At 42.6% G+C, this 27,387-nt stretch overlaps 1 protein-coding gene across 4 annotated transcripts in view; it reads left to right on the top strand.

Moving 5' to 3' along the window:
* Positions 1-27,387, top strand: part of SYN3 (synapsin III) — a 196,793-nt gene that overhangs the window by 28,393 nt on the left and 141,013 nt on the right. For all 4 annotated transcript variants that reach the window (XM_050323705.1, XM_050323704.1, XM_050323707.1 and 1 more), the window contains 2 exons: positions 4,204-4,261; positions 14,483-14,574. In XM_050323705.1, the coding sequence (XP_050179662.1) occupies positions 4,204-4,261; positions 14,483-14,574 (150 nt within the window). The remainder of the gene's footprint in view (positions 1-4,203; positions 4,262-14,482; positions 14,575-27,387) is intronic.

Here is a 27,387-nt window from a genome sequence, read left to right on the forward strand (position 1 = left end):
CTTAAGAAGGAAGAGTACAAAGCTGATGAAATCAGTTATTTATCATACAGAGAGGAAAGGTAAGAGGATCTGTGCTCTCCAAACAGAAGTAGCTTGCCAGTTGGGGTCTTTTGTTGATGATCCTGGAAGCCCCCACTCCATGCTTAGAAATTGCTTCTCTTGTGCCGTTTGTCCCCGTGACACAGGAGCAGCACAGCAGTGCAGGCTGGCCCTGGCTACCATAACCATAGTCCACTGGCCCAGCTCTACCTCCCCTGGGCCTGGTGACACGTGAGGAGAGGAGACTTTGTGCCCCATGAGTGCTGAATCTCTCTGTACGCAGTCCTCTGTATGCATTAGCACAGGGGAGCACACGGATTCAGGCAGCCCTCGTGTAGGTGCTATGCAAGCTCTTGGTGGTGCCAGAGGGAAAATTAGAGTATCTCACAGGTGTGTTTGCAGTCTTGGTTCAGTGCTAGCATCCCTTTCTCAAACAGATGCTTTCCAAACACCTAGGGGTATGAACATTTTACATGGACTTTCTGTGAATTAACCTTATGGAGGTAATTAGAGGTGAATTAAACATTTATTTTTTCCTTGCTGTTGTTAGGGACACACTCCATACCTAAGAGAAGATTGCGCATATACTTCCTCCAGCCATGGTCATTGAGGCAGACTGGGGCTGGTTTACAGAATATCTCTGGAAAATAAGCTTCTATTCTTTCTAGATTACTTCATAAGAGGTATTGGGTTTCCCTGTAATCATGTCAGACCTGAGGCAGAAAGCAGAAGTTTTGTTTGTCTGATGCCTTTGCACCCAGAAAATATGTTCTTCTCCAGAGCATGCAGCTTCTTCATCAGAAAAAGAGAGGGGTTCAAGACAGGCTTTATTCCTGAAAACCAGGTCAGACCTTTTATGTTTATTATGATGCTTCCTCCTTCCCAGTCAGTGTGGCCACATTTAAATGGATTGCCTAGCACTGTAAATCCCACCCAGGAACTTCTCCTGAGCGTGGCTCTGCAGTTTTTTTTTCAGTAAAAACATGTTTACATGCTAAATTGCCGACATCACAGCAACCGCACCATCCCATCTGCGCCCTGCTTAGCCAAATTATAACTCTGTGCTCTGCAAGGCTGAACATCTGACATGCTTTAAAATAAAGGGGCAGCCAGCCAAGTGGTGGTCAGTGCTGAAAGCCGCCCAGGAGAGGCAGTGGGTTTGTGTGGCCGGTGCCTTGTCCAGTGTCCGGAGTTGGGGGGTGCTACACAGCCCCCCTCCTGGGGAGACGAGCTGCTCCTCTCATCACTGGCAGTTGGCTGTGCTGGAGGTGAGCCAGGACAGTTTTTAACTGGTCCTCTCAGCACCACTTCTCTTCTGCACTACAAGCAGCCTAAATAACTCTGCAGCAGACAAGTCCTAGGCAGAGGTCCGGAAGAGACTTGCTCAGGTGGTTTGGAGGCAGAAGGCATTTACAAATGTCTTGTACTGTCATGAGACTGCCAGAAACTTCCATCTATCTTCCTCATGCATCCCCACCAGAGCAGCATGGTCTTCCTTTTCTCCATCTCACATCCACTCTAAGGATCAGAAGCCATTTCATGAATTGTGCAGAACTAACCAAAAGACAGATCCCTCTCTTACAAGGTATTTATGATGCTTCCACAGCATCTGCAATGATTCCAACTTGCTTAAAATTTCAGGGGATCCATAGTAATGCTAAGGCCATTTTTCATTTCAACATGATCACCTCTGCTGCCCAGGGGCTCCAAAACCCCAGGTGTGAATTGAAAGCATCACTCCATCCATTTCAGAGAAATTTCAGTAAAGAATGTTTCATTCTTACCCTGGGCTGTGCCAAAATGAGGGGCGGACCAAAATATTTTGCTGCAAATTATTTAGCACCTGTAGCCTTCAGAGACACTCGGAGCAGATTAAGTCTCTTGGGGAACTGTCTTGGAATGAAAGTGATATATTGTGCTGTTAAAGGAAAGTTACCTGAGACACTGGATGAGAAAACCTGTGTGGAAAGAGGGATAAGACAGGGACGTCACATGATGTCCAAGTTGAGGACCCTTGCTCCACTCCAACGACACCTAACACTGGATGTGCCATCTATATGACTATAAATGAGCACAGCCAGTACTGTAGAGATGAGAAAGAGGATTTTTTTTTTAACTGTGTGAAGGCTCATTTCCTGGACCAAGCAGTGGAAGCGTCTTTGCTCCATCTGTACCGGGCTGAAGACTGTGGTTAATCACACTTCATTACAAGCTGGAGCAAAGCAGCACCAAAGAGTTTGTAACCAGCTGGTCGGCAAAGAGGAGAGGCCATAGAGGCAGGAAGTGTGTTTCATAAATGTGGGTAAGGAGTATATATTATGAGCATGCTGGGAATAAAAACAGTGAATAGTGTGACTCAAATTTCAGACCAGTTCCTGTGGGATCTCTTAAAACTTATTTCAGTTTTTAAGGAGTCACTGGTTACAGCAATATCCCCAATGTTTAGGAGTGAGGAATGTTGCCAGACCCTCTAGAGTCATGCCTCCAGAAATTTAGTGGAATTATTAAGTGCATTTAGAGTTCCTGTTTATTGTTAGAGGCATGATGTCTTAGCTTGTCTGCTAAGTTGCTTTTTTTCACACAACACCCATACATTAAAAAAAAAAAAAAAACAAAGAAGGAAAAATGGCCAGAGCTCTGCTTTTTATACTGGACAGTGGTTGTCTAAGTCACTTGGTCTTGGTCACACCTGGCTGCTATGTTGTCCCTCACTGACACCTCTGCAGAAGTCTTATTGGCACATTATGCTGATAGATGGGCTGTCTGGGAGGGGAAGCCTTCAGATATCCTCATTAGAATGAAGCAGAAAACTTTTGACAATTTTTATGTCTCTTTCTATTAAAATGAAAACTTTTTACTTGGTTTTGAGCCAGAATGACAAAACAAAACAATGGGGTTTTTTATTTACATTTCACATTTCTGGGGAAGGGGAGCATTCAGCTAGAAAATGGTGTGTTTCAGCCATGGGGAAAATTGCCTTCCTACTTTTTTGTCTCTCCTTTTTTTTATTGGAACAAATAGACACAGTAAAAATGTGAGCCAGCTTTTTTTTGCCTTTTTTTTTTTTTTTTTTTGCTAATACTATAAAATAGGGAGCAAAACCGGCTTCCCCTCATTTTCCTTTGCTTCTTTATTCTATCCTGTCTTTGCCAACTGGAAACAGAACCCGGAGTTACTTTGTGTCTGGAAACAGCTCTTGCAGGGCTAAACTGTTTTCATGTTTTCCAAGTAGAAGAGCCTTTTGGAGCCTACATGGCCTTCTTAAAGTTTATAGGGGAGGAGGTCTGAGAAAATAAATTAATATTTTCTTCTGTCAAACTTGTTTGGAGAGTGGAAGAATTGGGAAGAAATATTTATAGGGGAAATTATATTAGCAATTTCCCCCATGACTAATCAATATAAGAGGCATTATACACAAATATGAATACAACAAGCTTAAACTGTCTGTCTTTTTCCTATGTTTTCTTCTCCAGCACTACTGTCAGCCCTCCCCTCTCATGAACAACTGATGCTTCTGAAAGTGCTTTGTTGCCTGCATAGTGTAGGGAGCTAGGAGCAGAGGTGCTGCAAAGTGTATGTCCTTCTCACAGCAGTGTTCAGCTCCAAGCTGAACAGAGTTTCTCAGTTCAGGAGAAGAGATCCTTCATTAGTGACACTGTAGATGCAGTTACAATTTCTCTAAATCAGTAGCAGAAAGAAACAGAACTGAAAAGCAGCTCTGTAGAGAGAGAGCATGAGAATAGGCTTCACAAATACTTCAGCTGTGATGACAAAGATCCTTGCTCAACATCAGAAGAACCTTCTGATGCCATGCCATGTGTTGCTCTCCTTTAACAGAATAAAGATGGAATATTAAATGAAATATAGCAAGGAATCATTGATTAGAATTGTTCTCTGGAAAAGATTAGGAGACCACTTGGATTTCAGTTTGAAAATAAAATGAAAAACTAACAAGCCTTGAAGGAACTTTCCAATGTGGTATTCATCTGGCTTGGCAGGTTTCTCTTGGAGAACAGAAAGCTGAAAGAAGATAGGAGTTAGGGAAACATGCTGTGACCCAAATAGAAATTCTTCATCAAAAAGGGAAATGCAGAAGCAAAGCAGTATGTAATGAAAGCCAAAAATCTAATTTAACCATGCTTGTCTCTCTTGTTTCTTCTGTAGGGCCAAGTATTTCCAGGGGAAGAAGGTGAATGGAGAATTTGATATCCGAGTGGAACAGGTCAGTGACAACTGAATTTCCCTCTAAGAAATGTGTGCACAGGGCTGAGGTCTTAAGAGAGATAATCTGTCAATGTAAATTCTCTTGAAGAAAGGAACTAATGAGGAATTTTAAGATATGTCCATTTTATAGAATTGTGGAAGCTGTAAATGAAAATATTGGGCCACCCTATCACCCTCTCTACCTTCTCAAAAGCAGTTGCTATTTCACCTCAAAATTACATTTGATGTTCTGGTGATAGGATTATAATTTTTTCCATTGGAAGACTACCTCATACTTCCATATATATGATTGAAAAGGTGGAAAGCCGGTATGCCACAGTACATACTGTTGCCAGAGTAGAAATTATTACTAATAATTGTCTATAGGCACCCGACTTGAAAGCAGTACTAATTGGGGCTATAAAACTGCTAGAGTGGATAAAGAAAGCTGGTGAATGTTGTTTGAATGACCTGATTATTCTTTTTATATAAAACTGTTGATTCTGCATTGGGTGTGTACAGATTATTAATGCAGTGGTTTTGAAGACATTCTCAGGACCCATTTCCCTTGTAAAGGTGTTTCTTCTCTTTTCAGAGGTGTCCTGCCCAGTTGTCTATGACTGTACATAAGTACATATGTTCTGATTAAACTGTGTCTGGGAGAGAAAACTTAGCAAGTAATTTTTTGCCACTACGATACTTCAGATACTTAATTTTTCTGGTTTTATTGATATCACACTTGTCAGTACTCAGTGGTATTAGCAAGAATAATTCTTTCTTGCACTTCCTTATCAAAATCTTTATTTTGCAGGCTGCCTTAGCAATTACCCAAAGAGAATAGGAAAAATAAAAAATAAAAAAAAATCATACTTCTCACTTAGAAGTATGAAATCAAATAATTTAGGTTTGCCCTTCAAGTCTCTGATCCAACCCTCTCCATCACTAAAAGAAGAGTTAGCTTCAAAGGTAGACCTAGTACTCTTCAAAATGACCTGTTAATTCTTCCCAAAACCTCCTGTCTCTGCCTTTCTTCTCATAGTCCTTCTCCTCAAATGTTATTGCACTAGAGGTCCTTATAAAAGAACTCTCTTCAAATGGTTGATGAGTGCAGGATAGAAGTGAACTCTTGATCGCTGATGGGCTAAACCCAGTTGTGGTCCTTGTCATTATCACAAGGTAACTTATTGCACTTCCCTGAGGACTTCCAGGGAGACTTTCCAGTCTACCTCTTGAAATCCTATACATAATCAGAATATCCATGTTTGAGAGGAGGCAACAATTAGCTCCAATAAAACCCCGTAAGGCTGGTGTGATTCTGCTGGTGAGGACCATGACCAGGCCCCCTGCAGCTTTCTTTAAGTACCCAACATAGTGACTGCAGCCTTGCCCAAGGGAATGAAGCCTGCAGTGGGTAATTGAGTGGCAGCTGAGGAATGGAAAAGAAGGATCCTGCCTGTTTCCCCTTGTCCCCTCCCTGCCCCTCAGATCAGCCAGCCCAGCCTCCACTTAGTGGGCAGGGAGCTGCTCTTGACTCCTCCAGACCTCAGAAGGAGAAAGGACGATTACTTTTCCCAGCTGGATCACTATCTGCCAAGGGAAACACAGAAGCTGCATTGTCATGGGCAGTCCTTGAATCTGACCTCAGGCCCCTTTGCTTATCACTGAGGCCAAGAGAGGGTCACTGGTTTCTTCAAGTTTTGGCTTCCTGTCTCCTTCTGATTTTGCCCATTCATCCTGGCTCAGTATTTTTTGATATCTAATTTTCATTCATTGCTCCTACCACGATTATCTGGAACCTTCTTAGCTTCTTCACCTTCTTCCTCAAGCACAGTCCAGGAACTTAAACTCTTGTGGAAACAGGTCCCCTGAGGCTGAATGCTGACCCTCTCTACCTGAAAAATTAATATTCTTCCACAATCTTTTATGGGAGAAAAAATGGAAAAAATCCCCAGGGAATAACTGTGTGTTTACCAACCTGGTGCACACCTTTTTCTTTGAGTTCCCAGTCACCAGTCTTCACTGCTGTAACTCCCCCATGAATGGCACACAGACAGTGCCATGATGCACAGACCCTAACCTTGCTGTTCAGTTCTGAAAAAAACTCTGCATCAGATCAAGGTTTGACTCTCAGGCATCTCCTGAGTCATTTGGTCTGCTCAGTAAGTTCATTTAGTTTTTCCAGTTTTCCATTTGATCCTGTTTCAGATAACCACACATTATTGACTGAGCCAGAAATACAGTTTGCCTTGGGCATTTATTTTGTATAGGAAAAAAACCCACTTTTGATCTGAAAAGCTAAATAACAAAGAATTTTGAATGGCAGAAAGCAATGAAAGGAAATATCCAAATGTTAAATACTCTTGAAAAACCACATTGGGGAAAAAGCAACTGCCCTATTTTCTCTGACCCTGCTAATTCTTTTGCCATTCTTCCAGGATGCTTTGTACTTGGTTTAGACTTTTTCTCCTCTTCTTTCATACCCATCTCCCTTACATCTTAATTCTTTCCTAGCAAGCCATTTGAGCAATCTTTGGGGGAAGCAGAGCAGAATAGTAGGTGATTTTTTTTTTTTTTTTTTTTGAAGTCGTGACATCATTTATTTGTAGTAGAGCAGTATTGCTGAAAGCAGCACTGTCTCTCCCTCTCTCAGCAGCGGAAAGTCAGTTATCTAATCTGGCTATACACCCCTACCAGCTCTCTGAGCTGCCTCTCCCCCTTGGCTGTGGTTTGAGGAATGCAAGACATATGTGGTCACTCTGTCTCATCCCACATATCTCCCACACCCAACACTGGAGAAAGCATTGGCTGATTTTGGATGAATTGGAGAAACAGGCAGAAGTTTCAAGATATTAAGTTTCTACAAGAGGTGAATTCAGTTCATACTGGGCACTGAATAATACACAGGGATGAGACTGTTCAGTGCCATCCTGCTGCTCGAGGAGTTACTTCTTCAAATCTCAGCCTGTATGAAAATAGGTTTTATGGACTCTCAGAGAAGTTTTTCTGGTTCTTTAGCAGATACATGAATTACATGACCTCGATAGACACCCCAGGCCCTTGTTCTTCACATCCATTACCCCTAGCAAGAGACAGGAGTTGCTGTGGGCATCACCTGGTGCCTGTGAATAGGAGAGAGAGCTGTCAGGGACACTGTGGTGGGTACATCCCTCTTCTGTCATTTGTTAAAATGAATCATAGAATCACAGAATATGCTGAGTTGGAAAGGACCCACAAGGATCATCAAGTCCAACTCTTAACCCTGCATAGGACCATTCCCAAGAGTCACACCATGTTCCTGGGAGTATCATCCAAACACTTCCTGAACTCTGTCATGCTTGGTTCTGTGACCATTTCCCTGGGGATCCTGTTCCAGCACCCAACTACAAAAGTGAAACCTGACTTCGTTCCCACCTTTTTTTTTTTCCTCTTCTAATATTCAGTGTAACATCAAAAGCATATTTATGAATATGTTTTAGAGGCTGCAGGATTTGTTACTATCCACTATTGAGTGAAACCCAGGCATGCAACACTATTGCCTATTTCCTGCTGACTGCGGGGAGAGAGGTGCAAAGCTGGGGAGGTGGAAAGCAAATGCAAGTGCTCCCCTGAGTCCAGGCCCCTTTTCTTTTGAGGCAGCTTGGATTGCATTTTGGTTATTTGGATATTTTTCCTCTACAAGTCCTTCTGTAGCAATGATGAAACTGAATGAAATGCTGATCCAAAACTGAAAATCTATCTGACCTATTCCCACTAAAACCCTCATGATTTAAGTTTTACTCAGTATGGGTAAACCTCTAAGCTTTAAGGAGTAGTTGAGTCTAAAAGTACTATCTATGTTTTATGCTAAAAATAAACTGCTTAGATTTTGATCCATTTGTTGCTTTTACTTGCCTTGTTATTTCTAGCTTTCAGAATTGCAGTGTGTGCATCTCCATCCATGTATCTAGAAAAACAAATGCTAAAAAATTCTTTTAGAAATGAAAAGTGTAAGTTTGATTAAATGGCTCTAAGGTTAACTTGAACTTAAAGAAGAATCTTAAAGGGCCACAGGAGTGGAACACATTGCTTTTAGTCTCCTATGAAAATAATTTTGCTTTTATCTTCTCAGTCCTTCATTGACTGGAGGATAGGAGACTTTTGGAACCACAGTATTCAGAGGAAGAGGAGGAATTATACCATAAGCCTTATGGTCTGACAAAGGTTTTCCTTCACTAGAGGCAATAATTCAACACCTTCTGGTAATAATTCAACACTTTATTCTCCATCCTCTCTGTCTTGTCCCAGAGGATCTGAGGATTTCATATATCTCTGGGGTTTCCCATACAGATCATAAAACATACCTTGTGTGGGGTCTCCTTGGTCACTAGATATGCCCCATGCAAAAGGGGAATGCTGCTTGGCCACGTATCCCCAGCACACCCAGAAGAGGGCAAGAGAGACGGGACTGAGACCTGGACAGCCACAAACCCATGGAATAGACCATGACACTGTGTGTGGGGGCTGGATGAGTGGGACACTTCACACCTGTCTGGGACAGAGATGTTTGCAAAGCAGGAGATGTGCAGAGCAGGGTCATTGGGATGTCCATGGAGATCTGGCTTATGAGAGAAGACTGGAAGTGTTGAGTTTGTTTATCCTGCCAAAACAGAGGCTAAAGGAGACATCACTACTTTTAATAAATACCCTAATGTAAGAGAGGGTCTCATGACATGATGCCTGCAGTAGCAAGGGGTTAGACAGGATGGCTCTGATGGGCTTTTCCAATCCTGTGCCCTACATGGAGCACAGACCTAGCATGCAAGAGCAAGCAATACCTCTTGAGAGAGTCCATCACCTTCCAGGAATGCTGTCTTCAGGTATTTCCAAAGGCATCTTAATATGTTCAGAGACATCTTTCCTGGCTAACTGATGGTGGAGTGGGGTGAAAAGTGTGAAAGGGAAGTGATGAGGTCAAAAGGTTCATCTACATTTTTGTTCACCCGTCTCCTTCCCACCATTTCCTGCTGTGATGAGGTGGGTCCGTGTGTCTGTCTGATCTGCATTCTTCTTGCACAGCTCATTCACTTGTTCCCACTGTTTAGTTTATTTTCAGGGAATGATTATTCAGTGAACTCCTATGTACATGCTTCTGGAAAAGTCTTGTGGTATAGATTATGACTTCATTGGCAGCACTGTCAGGAAAAAAGTTATACTTGGCACTCACAGAAGATAATTGTAATACAAATCATGAATTCCAGCTCCATTGTACTTCCCACCCTAAAGAGGTATTTTCATGTGTGGCATAAAGTGGTCATTTCAAAAGGTAGAGTCTGATAGGTCCGTGTGTGATGAAAGGAAAATTACCCTCTTGTCAAACAACTGTATAATTTTTATTCATTGTATGTTTAGAGTTTGGGGTTTTTTCTAACTGAACGCCAGAAAACTGCTCAAGAACAGCAACAGCAGTTCTCATAGCTTCACCACATACAAGCATTCAGAAACCATGAATAAAGGGACCTGGACAACTAACAGGAATGACTCAGAAATAATGGATTTCTTAAATAAATAGTATCTTCAAATTTAATTTTTTTTTAATTTTCATTGGCCTTTGGAGGTTTACAGAGTTCATGGTTTTGAGCCGTTTCCTGGGATCAAAAGGTTTAGAAATGTGCTTTTCTAGACCTCAGATCTTCAGGCAGTCACATAACTTCTGAAATGAAAGCTCAAGACAATTCTGAATGCCATCAGAGTTGAGGCACCAAAAGCACTCATACAGGTGAAGGCATGTGGATCTTCAGCATCAGCAGTGCCTGTAGCCTAGGAGCATCCTAGCTTCAGGACTTGTCAAGAGCAGTTGTGGAAGATCCTCTTAGAGCCACACAGCAGCATTCATAACCGAGATGGACCCTCTCTATCCTTTTCTTCCAGAGATCCCAGTACTGAGGGCAGGTGGGGAGGAGAGTGCCTCCCCAAAGGAAAATGTCTCAGGAAAGAGACATGGGGAATCAGGATGTGTAATGTCAAATTCTGCATGCGTATGCACACCAAGCATGCACAGCCTCACCCCTCATCCCATTGAGATCCATGCTATCTGTCCACCCTTCTGCCTGCACAGGATTTAGGGATTGCTAACTTTCCCCCTGAAATGCTTGCAATGGTTGTAGTGTTTCAGGAATGCAGTCTTATGTCTGCCAAAGTCTTCCTTCCCTTGTACACGTTGGAAGATCCACCAAAAAATAAAGCATAAAAACTACTGAGGAATGTATGTGATTTCACTATACAGTAGTAATTCCTCATTCCAAATGCCTAAGCCACAACGTGGACCAGGCTAGTCAGCAGCCCAGACAAAGCAATACAAGGATTACAGTAGATCTCAGCCAGGATATGAGTTAAAAAATAGTCACATTGCTGCACATATGACAAATCCGTACTCAAACATATGGTTCGCCTTACGTCTTACTCAACAATGGTCAGGTCTGCACTGAAGGATGGTCAGTCTAAACCATTACAACCCAAGGAAGTTGCAGACCTGTCAGAGAGAATGCCAGTGCCAGCAATAACACTGATCACTGTGCTGAAAAATATCACCTACAAGAAAATCTTATAAGAATGGGGACTGCTTTTCTCTAGGGAGAAAAAGGAAAAAGGAAGGGCAAGTCTTCAAGCGTAAGTCTTTAGTCTCCTCCAGGAAGAAGTAGTGGCCCTCCAAAAAACTTGCAGACTTAATGAGTAAGGCAAGAGATTTAGGTTGGGCATTGGGAAAATGTTCCATGCTTGTCAAGGCACAAATTGCCTGAGGAAGTTCCTCATCTGTGGAAGACAGAAGAAGTTTATGTATATCTGCACACAATGTCAGAGGCAGAGCTTAGGAAAAAGAGATGGACTATGTGATGTCTTGAAGTCCTTCCAACACAACTATTCTATGAAAAATGCTTGAAATTTACCTTGAAAACATGCTTCCCTTGAATCAGTCACAGGTATAGATTCCAAGCCAGGTGTTTCTACTATTGCATGATTAAAAATGACAAAAACTTCCTTTTTGAAATATCAGCAAACAGAAACTCAGAAAGACCTCCAGCACCTAGAAAGCACTGATGGAAACTGATAGTAGCTTAAGGTTTAGTCCAAATGATCTGGAGCATTTTCTGAATCACCACCTGAATAGGCATTTTTAACAGAACTATCCTCAAAATAGCTGTGGGCATTGTCTCAAATCTGGGCCTCACAGAGCTATGAAATATTTCTACTCCCACAGTATGTATTACGTTATTTTTCAAGGCAGATTGTGTCACGTTTATCACACATGGTTTGTTCTTGCCCTGAACGTTTTTGCAGCCACTGGCACTGTTGGAAAGCAAGTATAAGCCACAATCAGGCCAATGTAATGCCACCTTCTGTTTGATGATTCCTAATGCAAATGACTCTGGAAGGCCACAGGGAGCTGGACTCTCCTGTTTTATGCATAGTTACCTGTCACTCTATCTGCATGGGCTGCTTTCAAAGACCTCTTTGTCTGCAAGGTAAACTCAGGCTGGAGATGATCTCAGAGCTGAAATCCCAGCCAAGGGAAGTCATCAGGCTACAAAACCCACAAAGTTAAAAATACAGGGAGCAGTGGAAAATCAACAGGAAACAATTTCTGCTGACTGAAGTTTTCAGCCTTCTTCCAAACACCAGCTAGCAGTAGCCTTTTGGATGGAACAAAGCAGCTACGTGAAAGCAGCAGTGCTCCTTCACTTAGTCTATTAAAGCAGGATTGAATGCCAGGAAAAGGTCAGGAATGTCCCTCAGCTATGATTGTAGAGCTGGATGTTGTGGTGGTAAGATAGCTGAGTCCCTCAGACCCTCTCTCCGCTCCTCCCTCCTCTCCAGGGCTCCCTGGACAATGGTTGCCAAAGGGAATTTTTGCTTTTCTTCTGGCTCTTGACATTAAAAGGCCTGAAAATGGTCCTGGCAGTTCGGTATGAAGTACTCACCGGCTCAGGGGATTCCCAGGCCCGTTTGGATGTCAGGTGTCTAAGCACAGCTTTGTTTGGCTTGACTGCCTCAAGGGAATGCCTGTCAGACCAACTTAGTTAGATTGTAAGTGCCAGTCATCAAATGCCCATTTTCACCCCCAGCAGGGAAAATTTTTAAGCTCTTTACTACAAGTCATTATGAAAAACATTATGGAGGAAAAGCATAAAAAACATGAAAACACAGACCTAAAACTTCTGTTTCTTGTTCTGGTGTTCACATCAGATGATGTATTCTTCAGCATCAGAAGCTGAAGTTCCAGCTTGGTAACACTCTGCTTTCAGACTGGGACATCTCTGAGACATATGCAGACACAGAGCTGGGAAAACGTTTCATCTCCCCAGTCCACAGAACCTCTTGAGCTTCTGTGTAAGCTAGCAAGCTTGCTTTGACCCACTGGGGAGATCACTGATGGCACCCAAAGCATCTGATCTTACTGAATTTGTCCAAGGTGGACTCCTCCCCCCCTGCATCTACTGAGATTTTATAAATTCATTAAATGCAGGTGCCTTTTAGAAGTACATATTTTCTTATCTCTGATCTGATATGATCCCTGAGGAAGTGTGGCTGTGGCCAAGGCAACACGGTGTAAACTCAAAAGTAAAACTCAGGCAATCACCTCTATCATTGCCAGTCCCTCCCTGTGAGTGTGTCTGTGTCTGTGTATGTGTGTACGCGTTTGAAGTAGAATTTATTTCTTGGCAACAGGAATTTTCCTCCTCTTTTCATTGTAATTGGGAGTTACAGTGATGTAAGACCATGTAAGGTTGTTGCTTTAAAAAGTTTACACAGGTCCACAGACATGAAATCTCATTACATCATCGGGTCACCAGTCCACAGTCATTGCTTTAAAATTATGTGGATTTAAAAAAAGAAAGTTGGAAATGATTTTTTCATTTGTTGTCTGGCCTCTGAGCCTTTACAGGTGTACTAGTTCTCCATTGGCAAGTTTTTTCCATGAGTTCATGAGGACAAAACTAACTTTTTTCTTTTTTTTTTCTTTCTTTTTCTTTTTTTTTCTTTTTTTTTTTTTTCCCCTGTGTAAAAGTTGTTCTTGGTACTATCTTTTGGTTCCAGCTAATAGAAGTAGCAGAAGAACATTGAATAGTTCAAGGATCTCAATAAAATCATAACTATTAACAATAGCACCTGAGTGCTCTGTTATTAGACAGCTATTAGTTAGAAGATGATTTTACTGCTGCCTAGTCTTGGTCATAATTTAATCTGAAAGAGATGCTTTAAAAGGAAGGGGGAAAAAAACTGTTCAAAGGAAGACTAAATTTTCTGCATCAAAAAATGAAACCTTTTTATTCGTATTTATATCAAGGCACTAATATAACATAAGACTTTGAATCTGTACTGGTGTGTTTGCATTGTGCTGGAAAGGGAATACTTGCACGGTACAATAATAGGATATTCTAGTTCATATCCTGCCATCCTCCTTCTGAGAGTGGCCTGAGACTTTTGTGTCTTGTTGGCACCTCTGTTTGAGGGGAAGCAGAGCCGCACAGGAGGATTATCACACCTCTCACCCCGCTAGTCTGATCTGTATCTTAACCTTCACTGGCATCCACTGCAGTCATAATCACCCCTGTGCCTTTTGCTCCCCATAGCTGAAATATTCCTTGCCAACCTTTCCAGCCTTGTAAGTCCCACCTCTTTAAAATATAAAGTGTTTCAGTAATTGAGCAGCACTGTTAATAGCCTACCCAGCTTTGCTAATCCTTTAATAGTTAAAATCTGAATAAGTAAATCACATCAGGTGGCCTTCTCTGCTTATCACCTTTCTGCAGCATAATGAGGTTTTTTAGCTATTTAGCTAAAAGGTTTAAATCTTTCGTATTAGGTTTATAGCTGGCCAGTGACACGACAGCCAACTCAGACATAATTCTAAATGGATGTTTCCAAGTGGAAACTTGGAATTTGAATTCAAATGACCTTACCTCTTTTTATTATTATTATTCTTTCCTGTACGCATTTTTCAGCTTGCTCATTCTTAATTCCTTCAGTACTTATTACTGCAATAAGCCTAATCCTGTGTACTTTTACACCCCAAGTCTGGGAGCCGTAAAGATTTCTGCAGCCTCTCCAGGGCAAACCAGCTGTAATTGGACCTCCAGTTGCCTCACAGAGTAAAAAAAAGAAGGAAAAGCACATTCTAGCTGAAGATAATTCTGCATCTGTGTCCATGTGTTTGTGTCTCTGCTACCCTCGAGTAACACTTTGTCCTTTTGCTCCACTCCAGGCAGAGTTCTCCGAGTTGAACCTGGCTGCCTACGTCATGGGTGGCTGCATGGTGGACATGCAGGTCATGAGGAATGGCACTAAGGTGGTAAGGTGAGGAGCACCAGTTTGTCTTGAAAATTGGGTTTTCTGGATCAACGTTGGGGCAAGCAGGATGACCTCAGGGACTGACCAGTATCTGAATCAGGGCAGCACAGTCCTGGTGACATCAGGGTTTCTTGGAAGCAGTGAAAAGAGTGGCCTGACTCTGGTGGTTTTGTATCAGGTCTCAGCTGTACAGTATGCCATACAGCCATTGTTTCCAACCTAGACCCTTCATGCAACAACAAATGCCTCCTTTTCAGGTTCTGTTTATCCTCAGGACTCCCAGTAAAAGGGAAAATGGATCTTTCTTTCCCTTGATTTTTCTCTCCTTCTGTGTCAAATAATCTTCATTATAAACAGTGGCTGGAATTTATTAGTCTTCCTGTCTAAGGTCCTGATCCCAGTGGATTATCCTTGCAGTAGCCACAAAGCCCTTCCATGACCAAGCTTTGTGGTGTAGTCAATGCACTGGAGGGAAAGATGCCATCCAGAGGGACTTTGACAGGTTTCAGAGGTGGGCCCATATGATCCTTGTTCAACAAGGATCAAGTTCAACAAGGCCAAGTGCAAGGTCCTATACCCAGGTTGGGGCAGTCCCCAGCACAAATACAGGCTGGGAAATGACCAGATTTAGAGCAGCCCTGACAAAAGCAACTTGGGGTTTTGGTGGACAAGAAGATTGACATAAGCCAGCAACATGCACTCTCAGCCCAGAAAGCCAATCATATCCTGGGCTTCATCAAAAGCAGTGTGGTCAGCAGGACTGGGGAGGTGTTTCTGCCCTTCTACTTTGCTCTGGTGAAACCTCATCTGTAGTACTGCACCCAGCTCTGGGGTCCCCAACATAAAAAAGATGTGGAGCTGTTAGAACAAGTCCAAAGGAGGGCCACAACGATGATCAGAGGGCTGAAGCACCTCTCCTGTAAGGACAGGCTGAGAGAATTGGAGTTGTTCAGTGTGGAGGTGAGGAGGCTCCAGGGAGACCTTACAGGACCTTCAAGTAGCTAAAGAGGGCTACAAGAGAGTTGGAAAGGGTCTTTTGACAAGGGAATGTAGTGATAGAACAAGGGGGAATGGCTTCAAACTGAATAAAGGTAGATTTAGTCTACATACTAGGAAGAAATTCTTTATTATGAGGGTGGTGAGGCACTGGAACAGGTTTCCCAGAGGAGTTGTGGATGTCCCATCTCTGGCAATGTTCAAGCCCAGGTTGGATGGGGCTTTGAACAACCTGGTCTAGTGGAAGGTGTCCCTGTCCAAGTGCTGCTTCTTCAATCACACATCCAATTCACTTTCCAAAAGCATTGCTCCCCTTCTTTCAGACAGCAGAATGCCTGCAATTTGCAATTAATATCAGAGGCATTCTTGCTTGTGCTATGTAAAGATCAGCATAAGTTGTCCCATCTGTGTATGATGCCTCTGTTTGCATAGCACTGATATTACCTTTCAGCCTATTACTCCCAAGCCTTCATCTTTATGAGTTTTTGTCAGTACAAGTCACAACACTACATTTCGTCTTGGATACAATAGCTTTTCTTTGTTTGTGTTGAAATCTCATTGCTGTTCCAAATTAATTTTTCTAGCCACTCTACTTCTGTTTGTACAATGCCTTCGCACTTTTTGGTGTATTCAGCATCTTGAGTTTAATATTGTGCACACATTTAATCAATGCTTTTGTCTGTTTGCTGATAGTTCAAAATTAGAGATAGAGACACATAACACAGCATGCAGTGATGTTTTTGAAAGGGATTATTAGAACAGCTGAAAAACAGTTATTCTGAGTGTGCTGACCTAAGTTTAATTTTTCAAGATGTCATTTCCAGTCCAAACAGTGCAAAGCAAAACTTGTCACTGTCAATTAGCTATGACTGTGGTCTCCATTTGTTCTTTGGTATAATTTCATGAGCCTCTGCTAAAAACTTTTAAAGTTGTGTCTGTTACATACATTTGCTTTCTCTTGTCCCACAAATGTCTGTTTCTGTCCCATGAACCAGCTGCTGGAGCATTCATCACACAATGTGCCGTGCTAATGCACTCCTGTGTTCGCTTGCTCATGATGCTGGAAGGTTTCCCAAGAACCATTTCCTAGGTTGATCACATCTTCATTTTCCTTCCCATGTCTTTCCTCACAAAGACATTCATACATCTGGCAGAAAGATCTTGGGCTATTAAAATGAAATTGAAGACAAAATTTATTTCACAAGAGTGTCTGGGGCATGGTGTTCATTTTTCTGCTCACAGTGAATACACGGGTATCCCAGCTAGCATTTTTGAGTATATCTTTATATATGAAATACATCTTTTTATCAATGGCATTAGTTCAGGGTTTTTTGTTTTCATCTCTGCATGTGTAAAGACACATTTGTGTTATGGGAAGTAAATACATACTTGGATACAGAATTTATATGGCATATGTGGGTCACACACCATAGTCCTTACAAGCAGGAGACATTTATTTACAGCCTGTGTTGATGTGCCCTTGGCATGCCCAGTTCAACAAGTTTAAGAGCTCAGGCCAGCCAGCTTCCATGGCCACTCCTAGCAACACTTTAGAAGGTGCAGAAATAAACCTCTTCTTCACTTTAGAAAGTGAATTGTGGAGCATACAGCTACAGAGCTGTGTGAAGCCCCCTCAGCCCATCCACGGGTGCAGCTACTTCTCACTCCCTTCAAATTCCCCCATCACACCCACAGACGTGTCCTGCCTGGCCACAGACACCCTTCAGAGTGCCCAGACACAGGGAGATGTCACGGGGGATGCCTTCAACTCATGTGTGCAACTCATGTCGCTGCTGACATCTTTTTTCCATCTCTTATTAGACCTCTGTTAATTATTAAGCAAAATATTTAGTCACAAGTCACAATGTTTCTAGATTATGAAATATAATACTCATCATGTTTTTTGAACACCCAAAGTCCTTGTAAATCCCAGTGAAAAGTTAGAGGAAGGTAAATACGACAGCATCTTGCTAACAAGCACATTTGGGATCCCCCCCATAGGAGCCCTGCCTGAGCCCTGTCTGCTTCACTCTCCTCTTCAGAGGGAGGGCAAGAGAAAGTGTAAGTTTAGTGAAAAGACACTGAATATGCTACAGATCAGTAGATTTTAAATCAATGAAATAAGAAATATTTTTATAAAACAACAACAGTTATTACTGTTTGTATGAAACAACCACTGGGTTATTCTCTCCAGTTTGACATTATGATATCTGATAAGCTATCTAATAATTTATTAGCCTATTAAATGCTGTCATTTCGGAGCAGGTCTCCTGGTTCCTTCTTTTAACTGGAAATGGTGCATTGCACATTGATCCCTCTGCTGATCCCTAGATCCTTTCTGACACCCTGGAGTTAAGGCACCCTTTTAGTCCCCATGCCAACTGACTTGAATTGCACCAGGAAAGACTTGTGTTTCTTTTACCTGGGAGATAAATCCCCCAATAAGAAGGTATCACGGTCCTTAAAGGTCTACATTTACCACTTGCCTCAGGAAAATTTATTAATAAATAAATAAATAAATGTAAACAAAAATTTAAAAACCTCACAATCACCGACAATTAAAGGCAGCAAGAAAGTGGAAGTGGAAGGGTACAGACCTCCATGACTACTAGCCTGTGTATCTTGAAACAAGTAGCTACAAATAATTTACCAAACAACAAAACTGAAGCCAGGCATTATTTTCCTAGCCTGATTTATAAAACAAGTGTGGCTCCCAGAATTTAATTTTACAGTAACAATATTCTGGGTCTCCAGCTCCTTTTTTTTGAGCTTGTAAATTCTGCACGTCTGTAGGAGGGGGTAGGGGATTGGAAATAGTATCAGCAAAATATGCTACTGTAGACAAAGGCTATCATCTAACAAACCTAAAAAATTGCATGTGTGTTTTCTGTGCTAGTTCCACCACATTATGCAAAAGCTCTGTCAGCCTATTCAGTACATTTTCTTCAGAGTTAGAAGACAAAGAGCTGGCCATGTAGTACCTACTGCAGTCTCTAGCACACACTTTCCTGTTTCAGTGCCCTGACTGAGGACACTGTGGTGGGATGAGCCGGGCACTGGGAGCAGTGTTGGGCTCAGCCAGGACATTGTTCCCTGTTATCCCAGCATTTATTGGGGTAAAATTGGCAGCAGACCTTCCCCAGTGAAAAGTTAAATATGGGAAGCAGGAGGTGGCGCTTATGCATCCCAAAGGATCCCTCACCAACTTAGACATAGCAACTCTTTCAACAGAGAAATGGAGTTATTTCTGGGTGCAACGGCTGGAATACTGAAGAGTGTGAAAAAACAAGCGTGGGCTTATGCCTGCTTTTAAAACACTTGGGTGGATTCTTCTACCTCTTCCCAGTGTATGCACAGTTTCCTTTTGCACAGGTCTACAAACACACAGAGAGACAGACAGAGAGAACCATCTGGAGTTTAATTTACTCCAAAAAGCTTTTGGGCTGTGTCACCTCTACTGGTGTTAGATGTAAGGAATGGGATTTTTCTTTTCACTTGTCTTCATTTCTCTGAAGGGTCCTTCATATCAATGTTTTCGCAGTGTAAAGAGGCTGTCAGTGCTGGCTCTGCACCCACTCTGATGTGCATTTATGCTTCCAGGAAATTTTAGAAGTGTCTTAGTCTATAAATGAGAATTTGGGCTGTCTCTGCTTCTGACAACAACACTTAGATTCCCAAACTATGATCTTAGGTTCTGTATTAATGATTAAATGCAGTCTTGTGTTTGAATTTTGGGCTTTACAATCCTTCACCTATTAATTCCAGTAGATGTGGAAATAAGGCAGGGATATGTTGAAAATCTGGACAGCTTTTTTACCCGGGGAATACTAATAACTTTGGGACCATTTCAGACTTTTAAAGATATAAATTAATCACGCACCAGACTGCTCTCATCTCCTGTCTCCCTGTAGAGCTGCCTCTTTTGCTATTGGGGTTGATCATCCCGGGAAGAAAACATACTTTCATGCCTGCTTGGGACGTACTACAGTGGTGGCCATACATACCACTTGCAGCCTCACTGCAACACTACAGTACAGACAGCAGCTGACAAACTAGGAGATGCCCAGGATCTGAAATGGGGAGGACCCTGAGCGGAGAAATGACCCTGGCAAAAGGAAAGGCATGTCCAAAACAACAGCAAAGGAGTGTTGAGGACAAAGTCTTGCTGTGGAGAAGTATCTCTGCCATAGAGTGATGTTTAGTCCTACAGGCCTTGCCCAAATTTGACCTGTGTGTGTAATGCTTGTGTCTCACCCTGTTTGCCCTGAATGATATGCCCTTGCAACTCTCAGCTGTGGTGGGGTCAGTGAATTCTCCGGTTTGCCCGTACAAGCCCATTCATTCCCGTAGTTAACACTGACTTTCCCGCTGTTTCCAGCTGATTCAGTGTTTCTACCGTGCTCTGTGCACTGATAACAGGGCAGTAGCCTGTTGAATAACCGCCCCAAAAATCCCTGAAAGTGCTTTTTTAACCCAAGCATATTTTTTGCTGAAAGCTGCAGTACAATCTCAGCATGAGGAAGCAAATCCTTTTCCGTGGGAGAGGAGTGCAGAAGAAACTGGCCAGACCACAGGTGTTTTCCTGCTATTCCTGCAGACCCCAGGAGATAAGTACTCTGGCTAAAAAAGATTTGCCTGCTCCAGGGTGAAAGACTCTTTAAAGTCCCGTGAGGACACTGTCTGCTACCCACTGCACCTTTTCCCGTCCCAGTAGGTTCACTCACCCCACAGGTCCATTAACAAGCAGCTCCCTGAAAAGGGTAGGTAGGTTTTCTAACCCACAGAGGCCATGCTTTCTCTTCACACCATAGTTGCACATCCCTAGAATGATGTTTTCTTGTCTCTCAAGGACTATTCGTTCACAAGAGTTGGTGGTTTCTTGTGGTTCTTCTACAGGGACAATATCCAGGAAGGTCACAGGAGTAGCTACTGTCCCTGGACACTGAAACAGGAAGCATTGATAAGCAGTAGGTAACTTTCCTGCTCCCCAAGTTCCAGGAAGCTTGTGCCAAAGAGGAACTCCAAGCTCTGTCTAGTCTCTGTCTTTTTAAATTTAACTCTCGACCTAACTGGGCTCTTTTTTTGAATGTCTTTTTCTATGGTTTTTTTTTTGTTTTGTTTTGTTTGGGTTTTTTTGTTACTTCCAAACCAAATTTCTGCAACTTTCTGTGAAGCTGCAGATGGGAGAAAAAAATGGAAGAAACTGGTTGGAAGAGTTTAGGTTTCTAGAAGCCAGATGGAAAAATATGTTGAACTCATGGTTCTCCCAAGTTACACAGAAAGTGCCACGTGGTAGAGTACAATATGAGCTATGTATTTAACACTGAGAAACATTTGGGCAGTATTTTTTGTACTGATGGCATGGCAATCTGTAAATGTAATGGAGAAGTGTGTGTAACAGCCTGTAAGCTTTTGAGATTTCAGATTAGGCAAAAGACAAATATGCCAGATGACCACTTCCCTCACCAAAATACCCTGCAGAGTCAATGAGCTGGGGCGAGGTATCTAACAGGGTAAACCCTGGCAAGCTGCAGTTACATATGAAGAAATCTAACACCTCCAGTAAACATTTATAAACTGAGATATTATTCCCATGTGGGGGATGATCTAACATTATTTGTAACTAATATCTCCCCTCTCTTCACCTGTCTGTCCCTGTGACTCATATTTTTTTGAGTAGGAACTACAAAAGAGTCGGGGTGTGACTATTTATGTATTTATTCTCAGTTACGTCCACCTCAGCTCCTGCTGCTAAACAGCTGCTTGGAGGCCTGCTTCTCCCTTTGGGGTTTCCTGATCTCCCAGATGAATAATGTCCCCCTTCACCTCCCCAGCAGCTGGCGCCCAGCCGATGTGCAGGCAGGATGCTGACAGTTATTGGGAAAACATTTGGCGTGCAGGCAGCTGCCAGAAAGCAAAAGTCAGTCTGAGCAGACCAGGGTGGGGAGCATCTCAGAGACTAAACTTCTCCCTGACCCTTTTTGCATTTACAGTAATTCTTTCCAATAAGGAATGTGCTGCCAGGGTCTAGAGCACTCACTAATTATTTAATCCTGGACTGAGTGCAAGAATGATTAAAGACTGTTGTAGATTGCTCAGTCTTGATCAACTGTCTTTTTTTTTCCAACTGTGCTGTAATTTGTCACCTTTCCACATGGCTTGCTATTAAGGCTTCTTCCAGGGAATGGCAAACAGAGAAGTGAAGGGACAATTTCTACTACACCTGCACTGAACCGATCAAGATGGATCTTTGTTGATAAGCTGATACTGGGGCAGAGTGCCTCAACAAACAAGTTGGAGGGGGGCAATGACAGATGTGTCAGAGGGTAGAGCTGCTATTCAGAGGGACATCAGTAACTGGGGAAATGGGCCAACAGGAACCTCATGATGTTCAGTAAGGACAATTGCAAAATCTTGAGGGGAGAAAGGAATAACCCCTGGTACTGCTGGGGAATAGCAGGAGAGAAAACAGCTCTGCATAAAAGGACATGGAGGTCCTGTGTGCCCACGCAGAGAGGAAATCCTATGGCTCACTGGATGGTATTAGCAAGCATGTAGCTAATGAGACACTGCTCACATCTGGAGCACTGTGTCCAGCTGTGAGCTCACTAGTACAAGAAAGGCATTGACAAACTGGACTGAGTTGTGTGAAAGTCCTCCAAGCTCCTTGAACTGGACTAAAGACACCCAAGGAGAGACTGTGGTGGCTTTGTTCAGTCTGTAAGAGAAGGCTGAGAGGGGTCCACCTATAGACATCAGGTAACTAAAGAGGCGGTGCAGAGGAAATGAAGCCAGACTCTTGTTGAAGGTGTGCAGTGAGAGCACAAAAAACCCCAGACTCAAGTTGCAGCAAGTGAAATTCTAATAAGATACCATTTTGTAAAAAGTTTCTGCAGAGAGGGTGGTCAAATACTGGAACAAGTGCCCAGAGACACTTTGTCCTTGGGAATATTCAAACTTTGGCTGGACAAGATCCTGATCATCCCAATGTCAATTTAAAGTTTGGGTATGGTATTGGGCATGGTAATGGTATTGGACCAGATGGTTTCCAAAGATCCTCTCCAGCTTGAATTGTTCCATGACTTTATTCTGTGATGTTGGAAAGTATTTGGGTCACCTTCTGTAAAAGCTTTGGGCCACAGGAATTTTGAAGACAAGTTGCCATTGGCATGTATGGTTGTTCAGGCATGTATGTAAGTTCAGGCACTGGCTGAGTCCACATGCTTTTCCTTGTAAGTGTTGATCAGTTTAGAAGCAAAATATATGGCAGACTTTTTACACTGACACAGGACAGTTTGGAGAGTGTGTGACACGATTTCATGGTTAGTTGACCATTGATCTGTGGCTGAGAAGCAAATCAGAGCATCTTCCAGTATGTCGCTGTCTGCATACAGCGGTACTGGTCCTACTGCAACTGTGATTCCTGGTTCCTGCTGCCTTTGCTAAACTGATCTCCCACGGACTCCATGTTTTATCCCCAGCCATTATCTATTACAATGTCACAAAAGTCCCCGTTTCTCTCCTCCAGCCTAGTAAAGAGAGATCATTCTTTATTCTATGTTGCTTTCTTGTTTCTCTAAAACAAGTCCTGTTTCATCTTATTCATATAAATAATCACATTCGTTCCTTCTTTGAATAACTTCATCAGGCTTTACTTCTTCCTGTGGAAAATATGACATGAAGTTTTGATTGAAATGACTTTTTGTTATTAGGAAATTTCCCACTTTACTACAACATAATCTTATATCATTATAAGTGAAAATGTCATAGATTTTATATTAATTTTCAGTAGTGCGATAACAATACTTTCAACACCCAAGTAAAGCACAAAATGAACTTGTTCCTTTTTGTAAATGCCATTTTCTATTAACTATCAGACACCTGAGGCACTGCACAGTTTGAGTGGTTATTGAGCTTCTCATGTAGTTGTAGCCACTTATGGCTTGGAATTATGCCTCAGAAACTTCCCTTAAGGCTCCATTAGTTGCCAATAATGCAAAGATTGCTGTATCATATTGCTTAATTATGTACTTTTCTTCCTCTCTGTGTCATGCCAACCAGATAGGAAAGGATTTGGAAGGGAACTTAGTCAAAATGTGTTGATCACTGGCAAGTGTCTAAAAGCTGAATAAAGCCTCTTAAATCATGGAGGGTAGACAGAACCTGAAGTGAGGATGTGTGTCTTCAATGTCCTGGGAAGATATTTTTCTACTGATTTGAAGGGCAAGGTGTCTTGTAAGACTGACAGTCTTTAAGAAAAGGAGCAGGAGAGTCCCTCCTTCTCCCACAGCACTGGTAAAAAGCTCTTTGAACCCATCACAGTGCTAAAGCATAAAACAGGTCTACCCTTTGGCTACAAGAGACTATTCACAGTGGAGGGGTCATTGAAAGGTATTTTGGCAATAATAGAATCATAGAATTCTTGAGGTTGAAAAAGACCTCTAAAATCCTTGAGTCCCACTGTTAACTCAGCACTGCCATGTTCACCACTAAACCATGTCTCTAAGTGCCACATCCACGCACAGTTTGAACACTTCAAGGGATGGTGACTCAGCCACTTCCCTGGCAGCCTGTTCCAATGCTTGACAACCCATTCTGTGAAGAAATTTTTTCTAATATCCATTAAGCCTCCCCTGGCACAACTTGAGGCTGTTTCCTCTTGCCCCATCACTTGTTATCTGGGAGAAGACATCAACCCCCACCTTTGAACAACCTTCAGTGGCTTTGTTCTCCTCTCTGGACACACTCTAGCACCTCAGTGTCTTTCTTTTAGGGAGGGCCCCAAAACTAAACACAGTATTTGAGGTGTAGCCTCAGCAGTGCTGAGTACAGGGGGACAATCTAGTGTGCTGATTGTGCTATTTCTGATACAAATAATCTGTTCTTGTGGGTTCCTTCTTCATGGTCATGAATCTATTTGCACTTCAGTGAGGAAAGCTAAAGGACCAAGAAGCAAGCCAGGATTATGCTTATATACAGAAATAAGAAATAGGAGACCTCTTTAAGGCATGAAACCTCCCAGCAGGATTTGCTGTCATCATCTTCTCTACTGCAAAGCAGGCTGGGGCCCTGTTTTCTGCACAGAAATGTTATTGATGATCTTTTCAGAGCTAATCCTCTTCTCATAATGAGAGAAGTTAGACACATGGTCACCAGAACAGCTACTGCTGCTTCTGATATGTTTGACTTCCATATTTAACATCAGAATCCCTTAAATTGTTTTATATTTCCCCATTTTTGACAAAACTATTTCCAAGACAGCTAATGCTGTCAGGGTAGATGGGTCCAACGCAGGAAATTATATTCTGCAGTTGGATCTCTTCCTATTAGACATTTTAAATCCAGGCTTTATACTTAGGCTTGTCTCTGAAAGTACAGTTTTACCACAAAGAAAGAAAAAGACTGCTAAAAGGCATTGGAACATGTTGAAAAAGAGTTAGTTAAATGCAGATAAGCATCCTGCTCATCCAATCCAGGCTCAGGACTGGCAGCACTAGCAGCTTCCAAACCAGACACTAGGCAGAGGTAGGCTGAGTAAACACCGTGTGCCTTAGCTACCACTTGGGAGAAGGAGGCAACTTACTGTACAGGGAGGAAAGCCACAGGGACCTGTGGGGTCTGGGGGTGTCTTGGTTCATTTATGCACCACTTGGAGTACTGAAAGGCTCACGTCATGTTTGGCAGAGGCCACTGCCTGTGGCAGCATGAGCTGAAAGAAAAGCGCCTTTTCATCCCAGCAAAAATGAAATCTCACCTTCTATTTCAATCTAAAAATTGATTTTTTCCAATCACCTGGCTTTTTCTTTGGTTTTTTGTTTCTTTTAAACAACGGATTCTTCTGTCTCTACACGACTTTGAGAAGGTGCTACATGCATTTTAGTGGTCTTCATTTTGCCAGGCAGCGCTGGAAGCCAAACAATGATAACTGAGTTCTTGGGGTCTGAAAAGGGCTCCTTTTTGGTTTGTGGCCAAAGATGGGCTCCAGCTTTCTCCCAGGAGTATCACCCATCTGGCTGCTATGCTAAGGAAGATTCACAACTTCAGATAGGTTCTATGCAGCCCAGGAACAGCACTGCACCACCATGCAGAGCACAGATTACTAGTGACATGTTTTAAACCTGTGGTTTACTTTTAGTTCTATTTACCTATCCCATCTCCCTGCCCGCTAGATGTTTGAATGGAGTCTCCTGTATTCCTTTTCTGACCAAAGCCATTCCCATGGTCTGTCTTTAGAAAGGAATAGGTACAGTTTTATTTATTATCTGTTAGCTTTTTATTATTATCTGTTAGCTTAAGCTTAAACTTGGAGAATGAGCAGTAGCTTGCAAAAGTAGTCTTCTACCAAAAAGCCCAGGAATCCTCATGTGAACCAAATAAGCTCTTTTCTCACCAGATCACTGGTATCTCCAGTTAATCAGTTTTCATGCCACCACTCCTACCATGAGTATTCATTTCCCTTTTACTGCCTGCTATTCTTCCTAGCCCCTCGCCTCTCATTTTGCCACTGATCTCTGTTTCTGCATTGCAGGCTCTGGGGCTCTCCAGCTGATGTTTATACTTAGCTAGTCTCAGGTCTGGCACTCCACTGCCTTGTTCTCAGTATCCATGGGAACATCCACATTGTTTCACAGCTCAAAACAGGCATTCAGTGTCCACCTTTACTCTAGAGATTCACTCCTCATCTGCCACATGAGAGAGTGCCCTACCTTCCTACAGGACAAAGAGTGTGAGAATAGGCTTCTCCATGTTAGTTCTGTATTCTTACGTTCATCTTCTAAGTGGAGAAACTCTTCCTTTGCCAGGATCTTAAAAGACAAGAGCTTTTTTTCCTGAGCTTTCTGCTGGCAGAAGTAAAGCCCCTGAAGTCAGTTTCCCAACCACTGAGTGTCTTCCCTGCAAAGCTGACCACACTCTTTGCATCCTTCCTCCATACCACAGCACCACATCCCCATCCAGGGATGGGGAGGAGTTTCAAGGGCAAGTACTGCCGCTTCCTCTGAGGAGGCCAGGCCAATGGTCTGAAGCATTCCCGTGAAATCCCAGTACATGCTGTTTCATGAGTCAAGTTTGGGGAAAGACTTGACCTGCCTGTAACAGGGACCATTTTTTCATTCATACACTCAGAAGGCTGGATGAGGAAAGACGAGCTCCTGCTCCTCCAGGTACCACAACTGTTCTGCAACTCAGCACAGATATTGAGCCATGATCCTAAGATGCTGGTTAATCCTTCCTGAGGACCCATGCCTGCCTCCAGGGTACTTTCTACACAGCAAGTCCAGCAGAATGGAGTAGCTCAAGCTTTCCAAGATTTGTATTCACTTGCTGTTTCTCAGCAGGCGATCACTGCTTCCCTCATCCCCATTGACACCAGGGAGGTCCATAAATCAGCTGCACAGCGATAGCACAGGCCTCCTGATGCTCATTATTCATCTCGCTGCTGGAGGAAAGCACCACCTTTGGTGCCAAGTACATTAGGGAACATGTCTGCATTTAAAAAAAACTCCACAGGAGGGAATCACAACATTTCCAAAGCTTGGCCTCTTGCACCACAAAAGCTGAGCATGCTCTTCACCACGTCTCGGGTGGGCAATAACAAAAGTTCAAGGCCAACAAACAAAGTGAACAGCCTTAAAACAACAAAGCTGTGCCGGGGTTTGTGTACAGTGTTTGTTGCCACAATCTGGCCCAGAATCACCATCTCGGATTTCCCTGCCAGAATGATGGAAATATAAATAGGGGCTGTAAACCCAAAGTATTTCCAACTCATACATTCAAAGGATAGAAATTATAGTCTCTTAGCAAGGAAAATGTTCGAGGATAGTG

The sequence above is a fragment of the Myiozetetes cayanensis genome, unplaced genomic scaffold, assembly GCF_022539395.1.
Source record: "Myiozetetes cayanensis isolate MyiCay16 unplaced genomic scaffold, myiCay2020 scf3, whole genome shotgun sequence".
In the NCBI taxonomy this organism is placed as follows: Eukaryota; Metazoa; Chordata; class Aves; order Passeriformes; family Tyrannidae; genus Myiozetetes; species Myiozetetes cayanensis.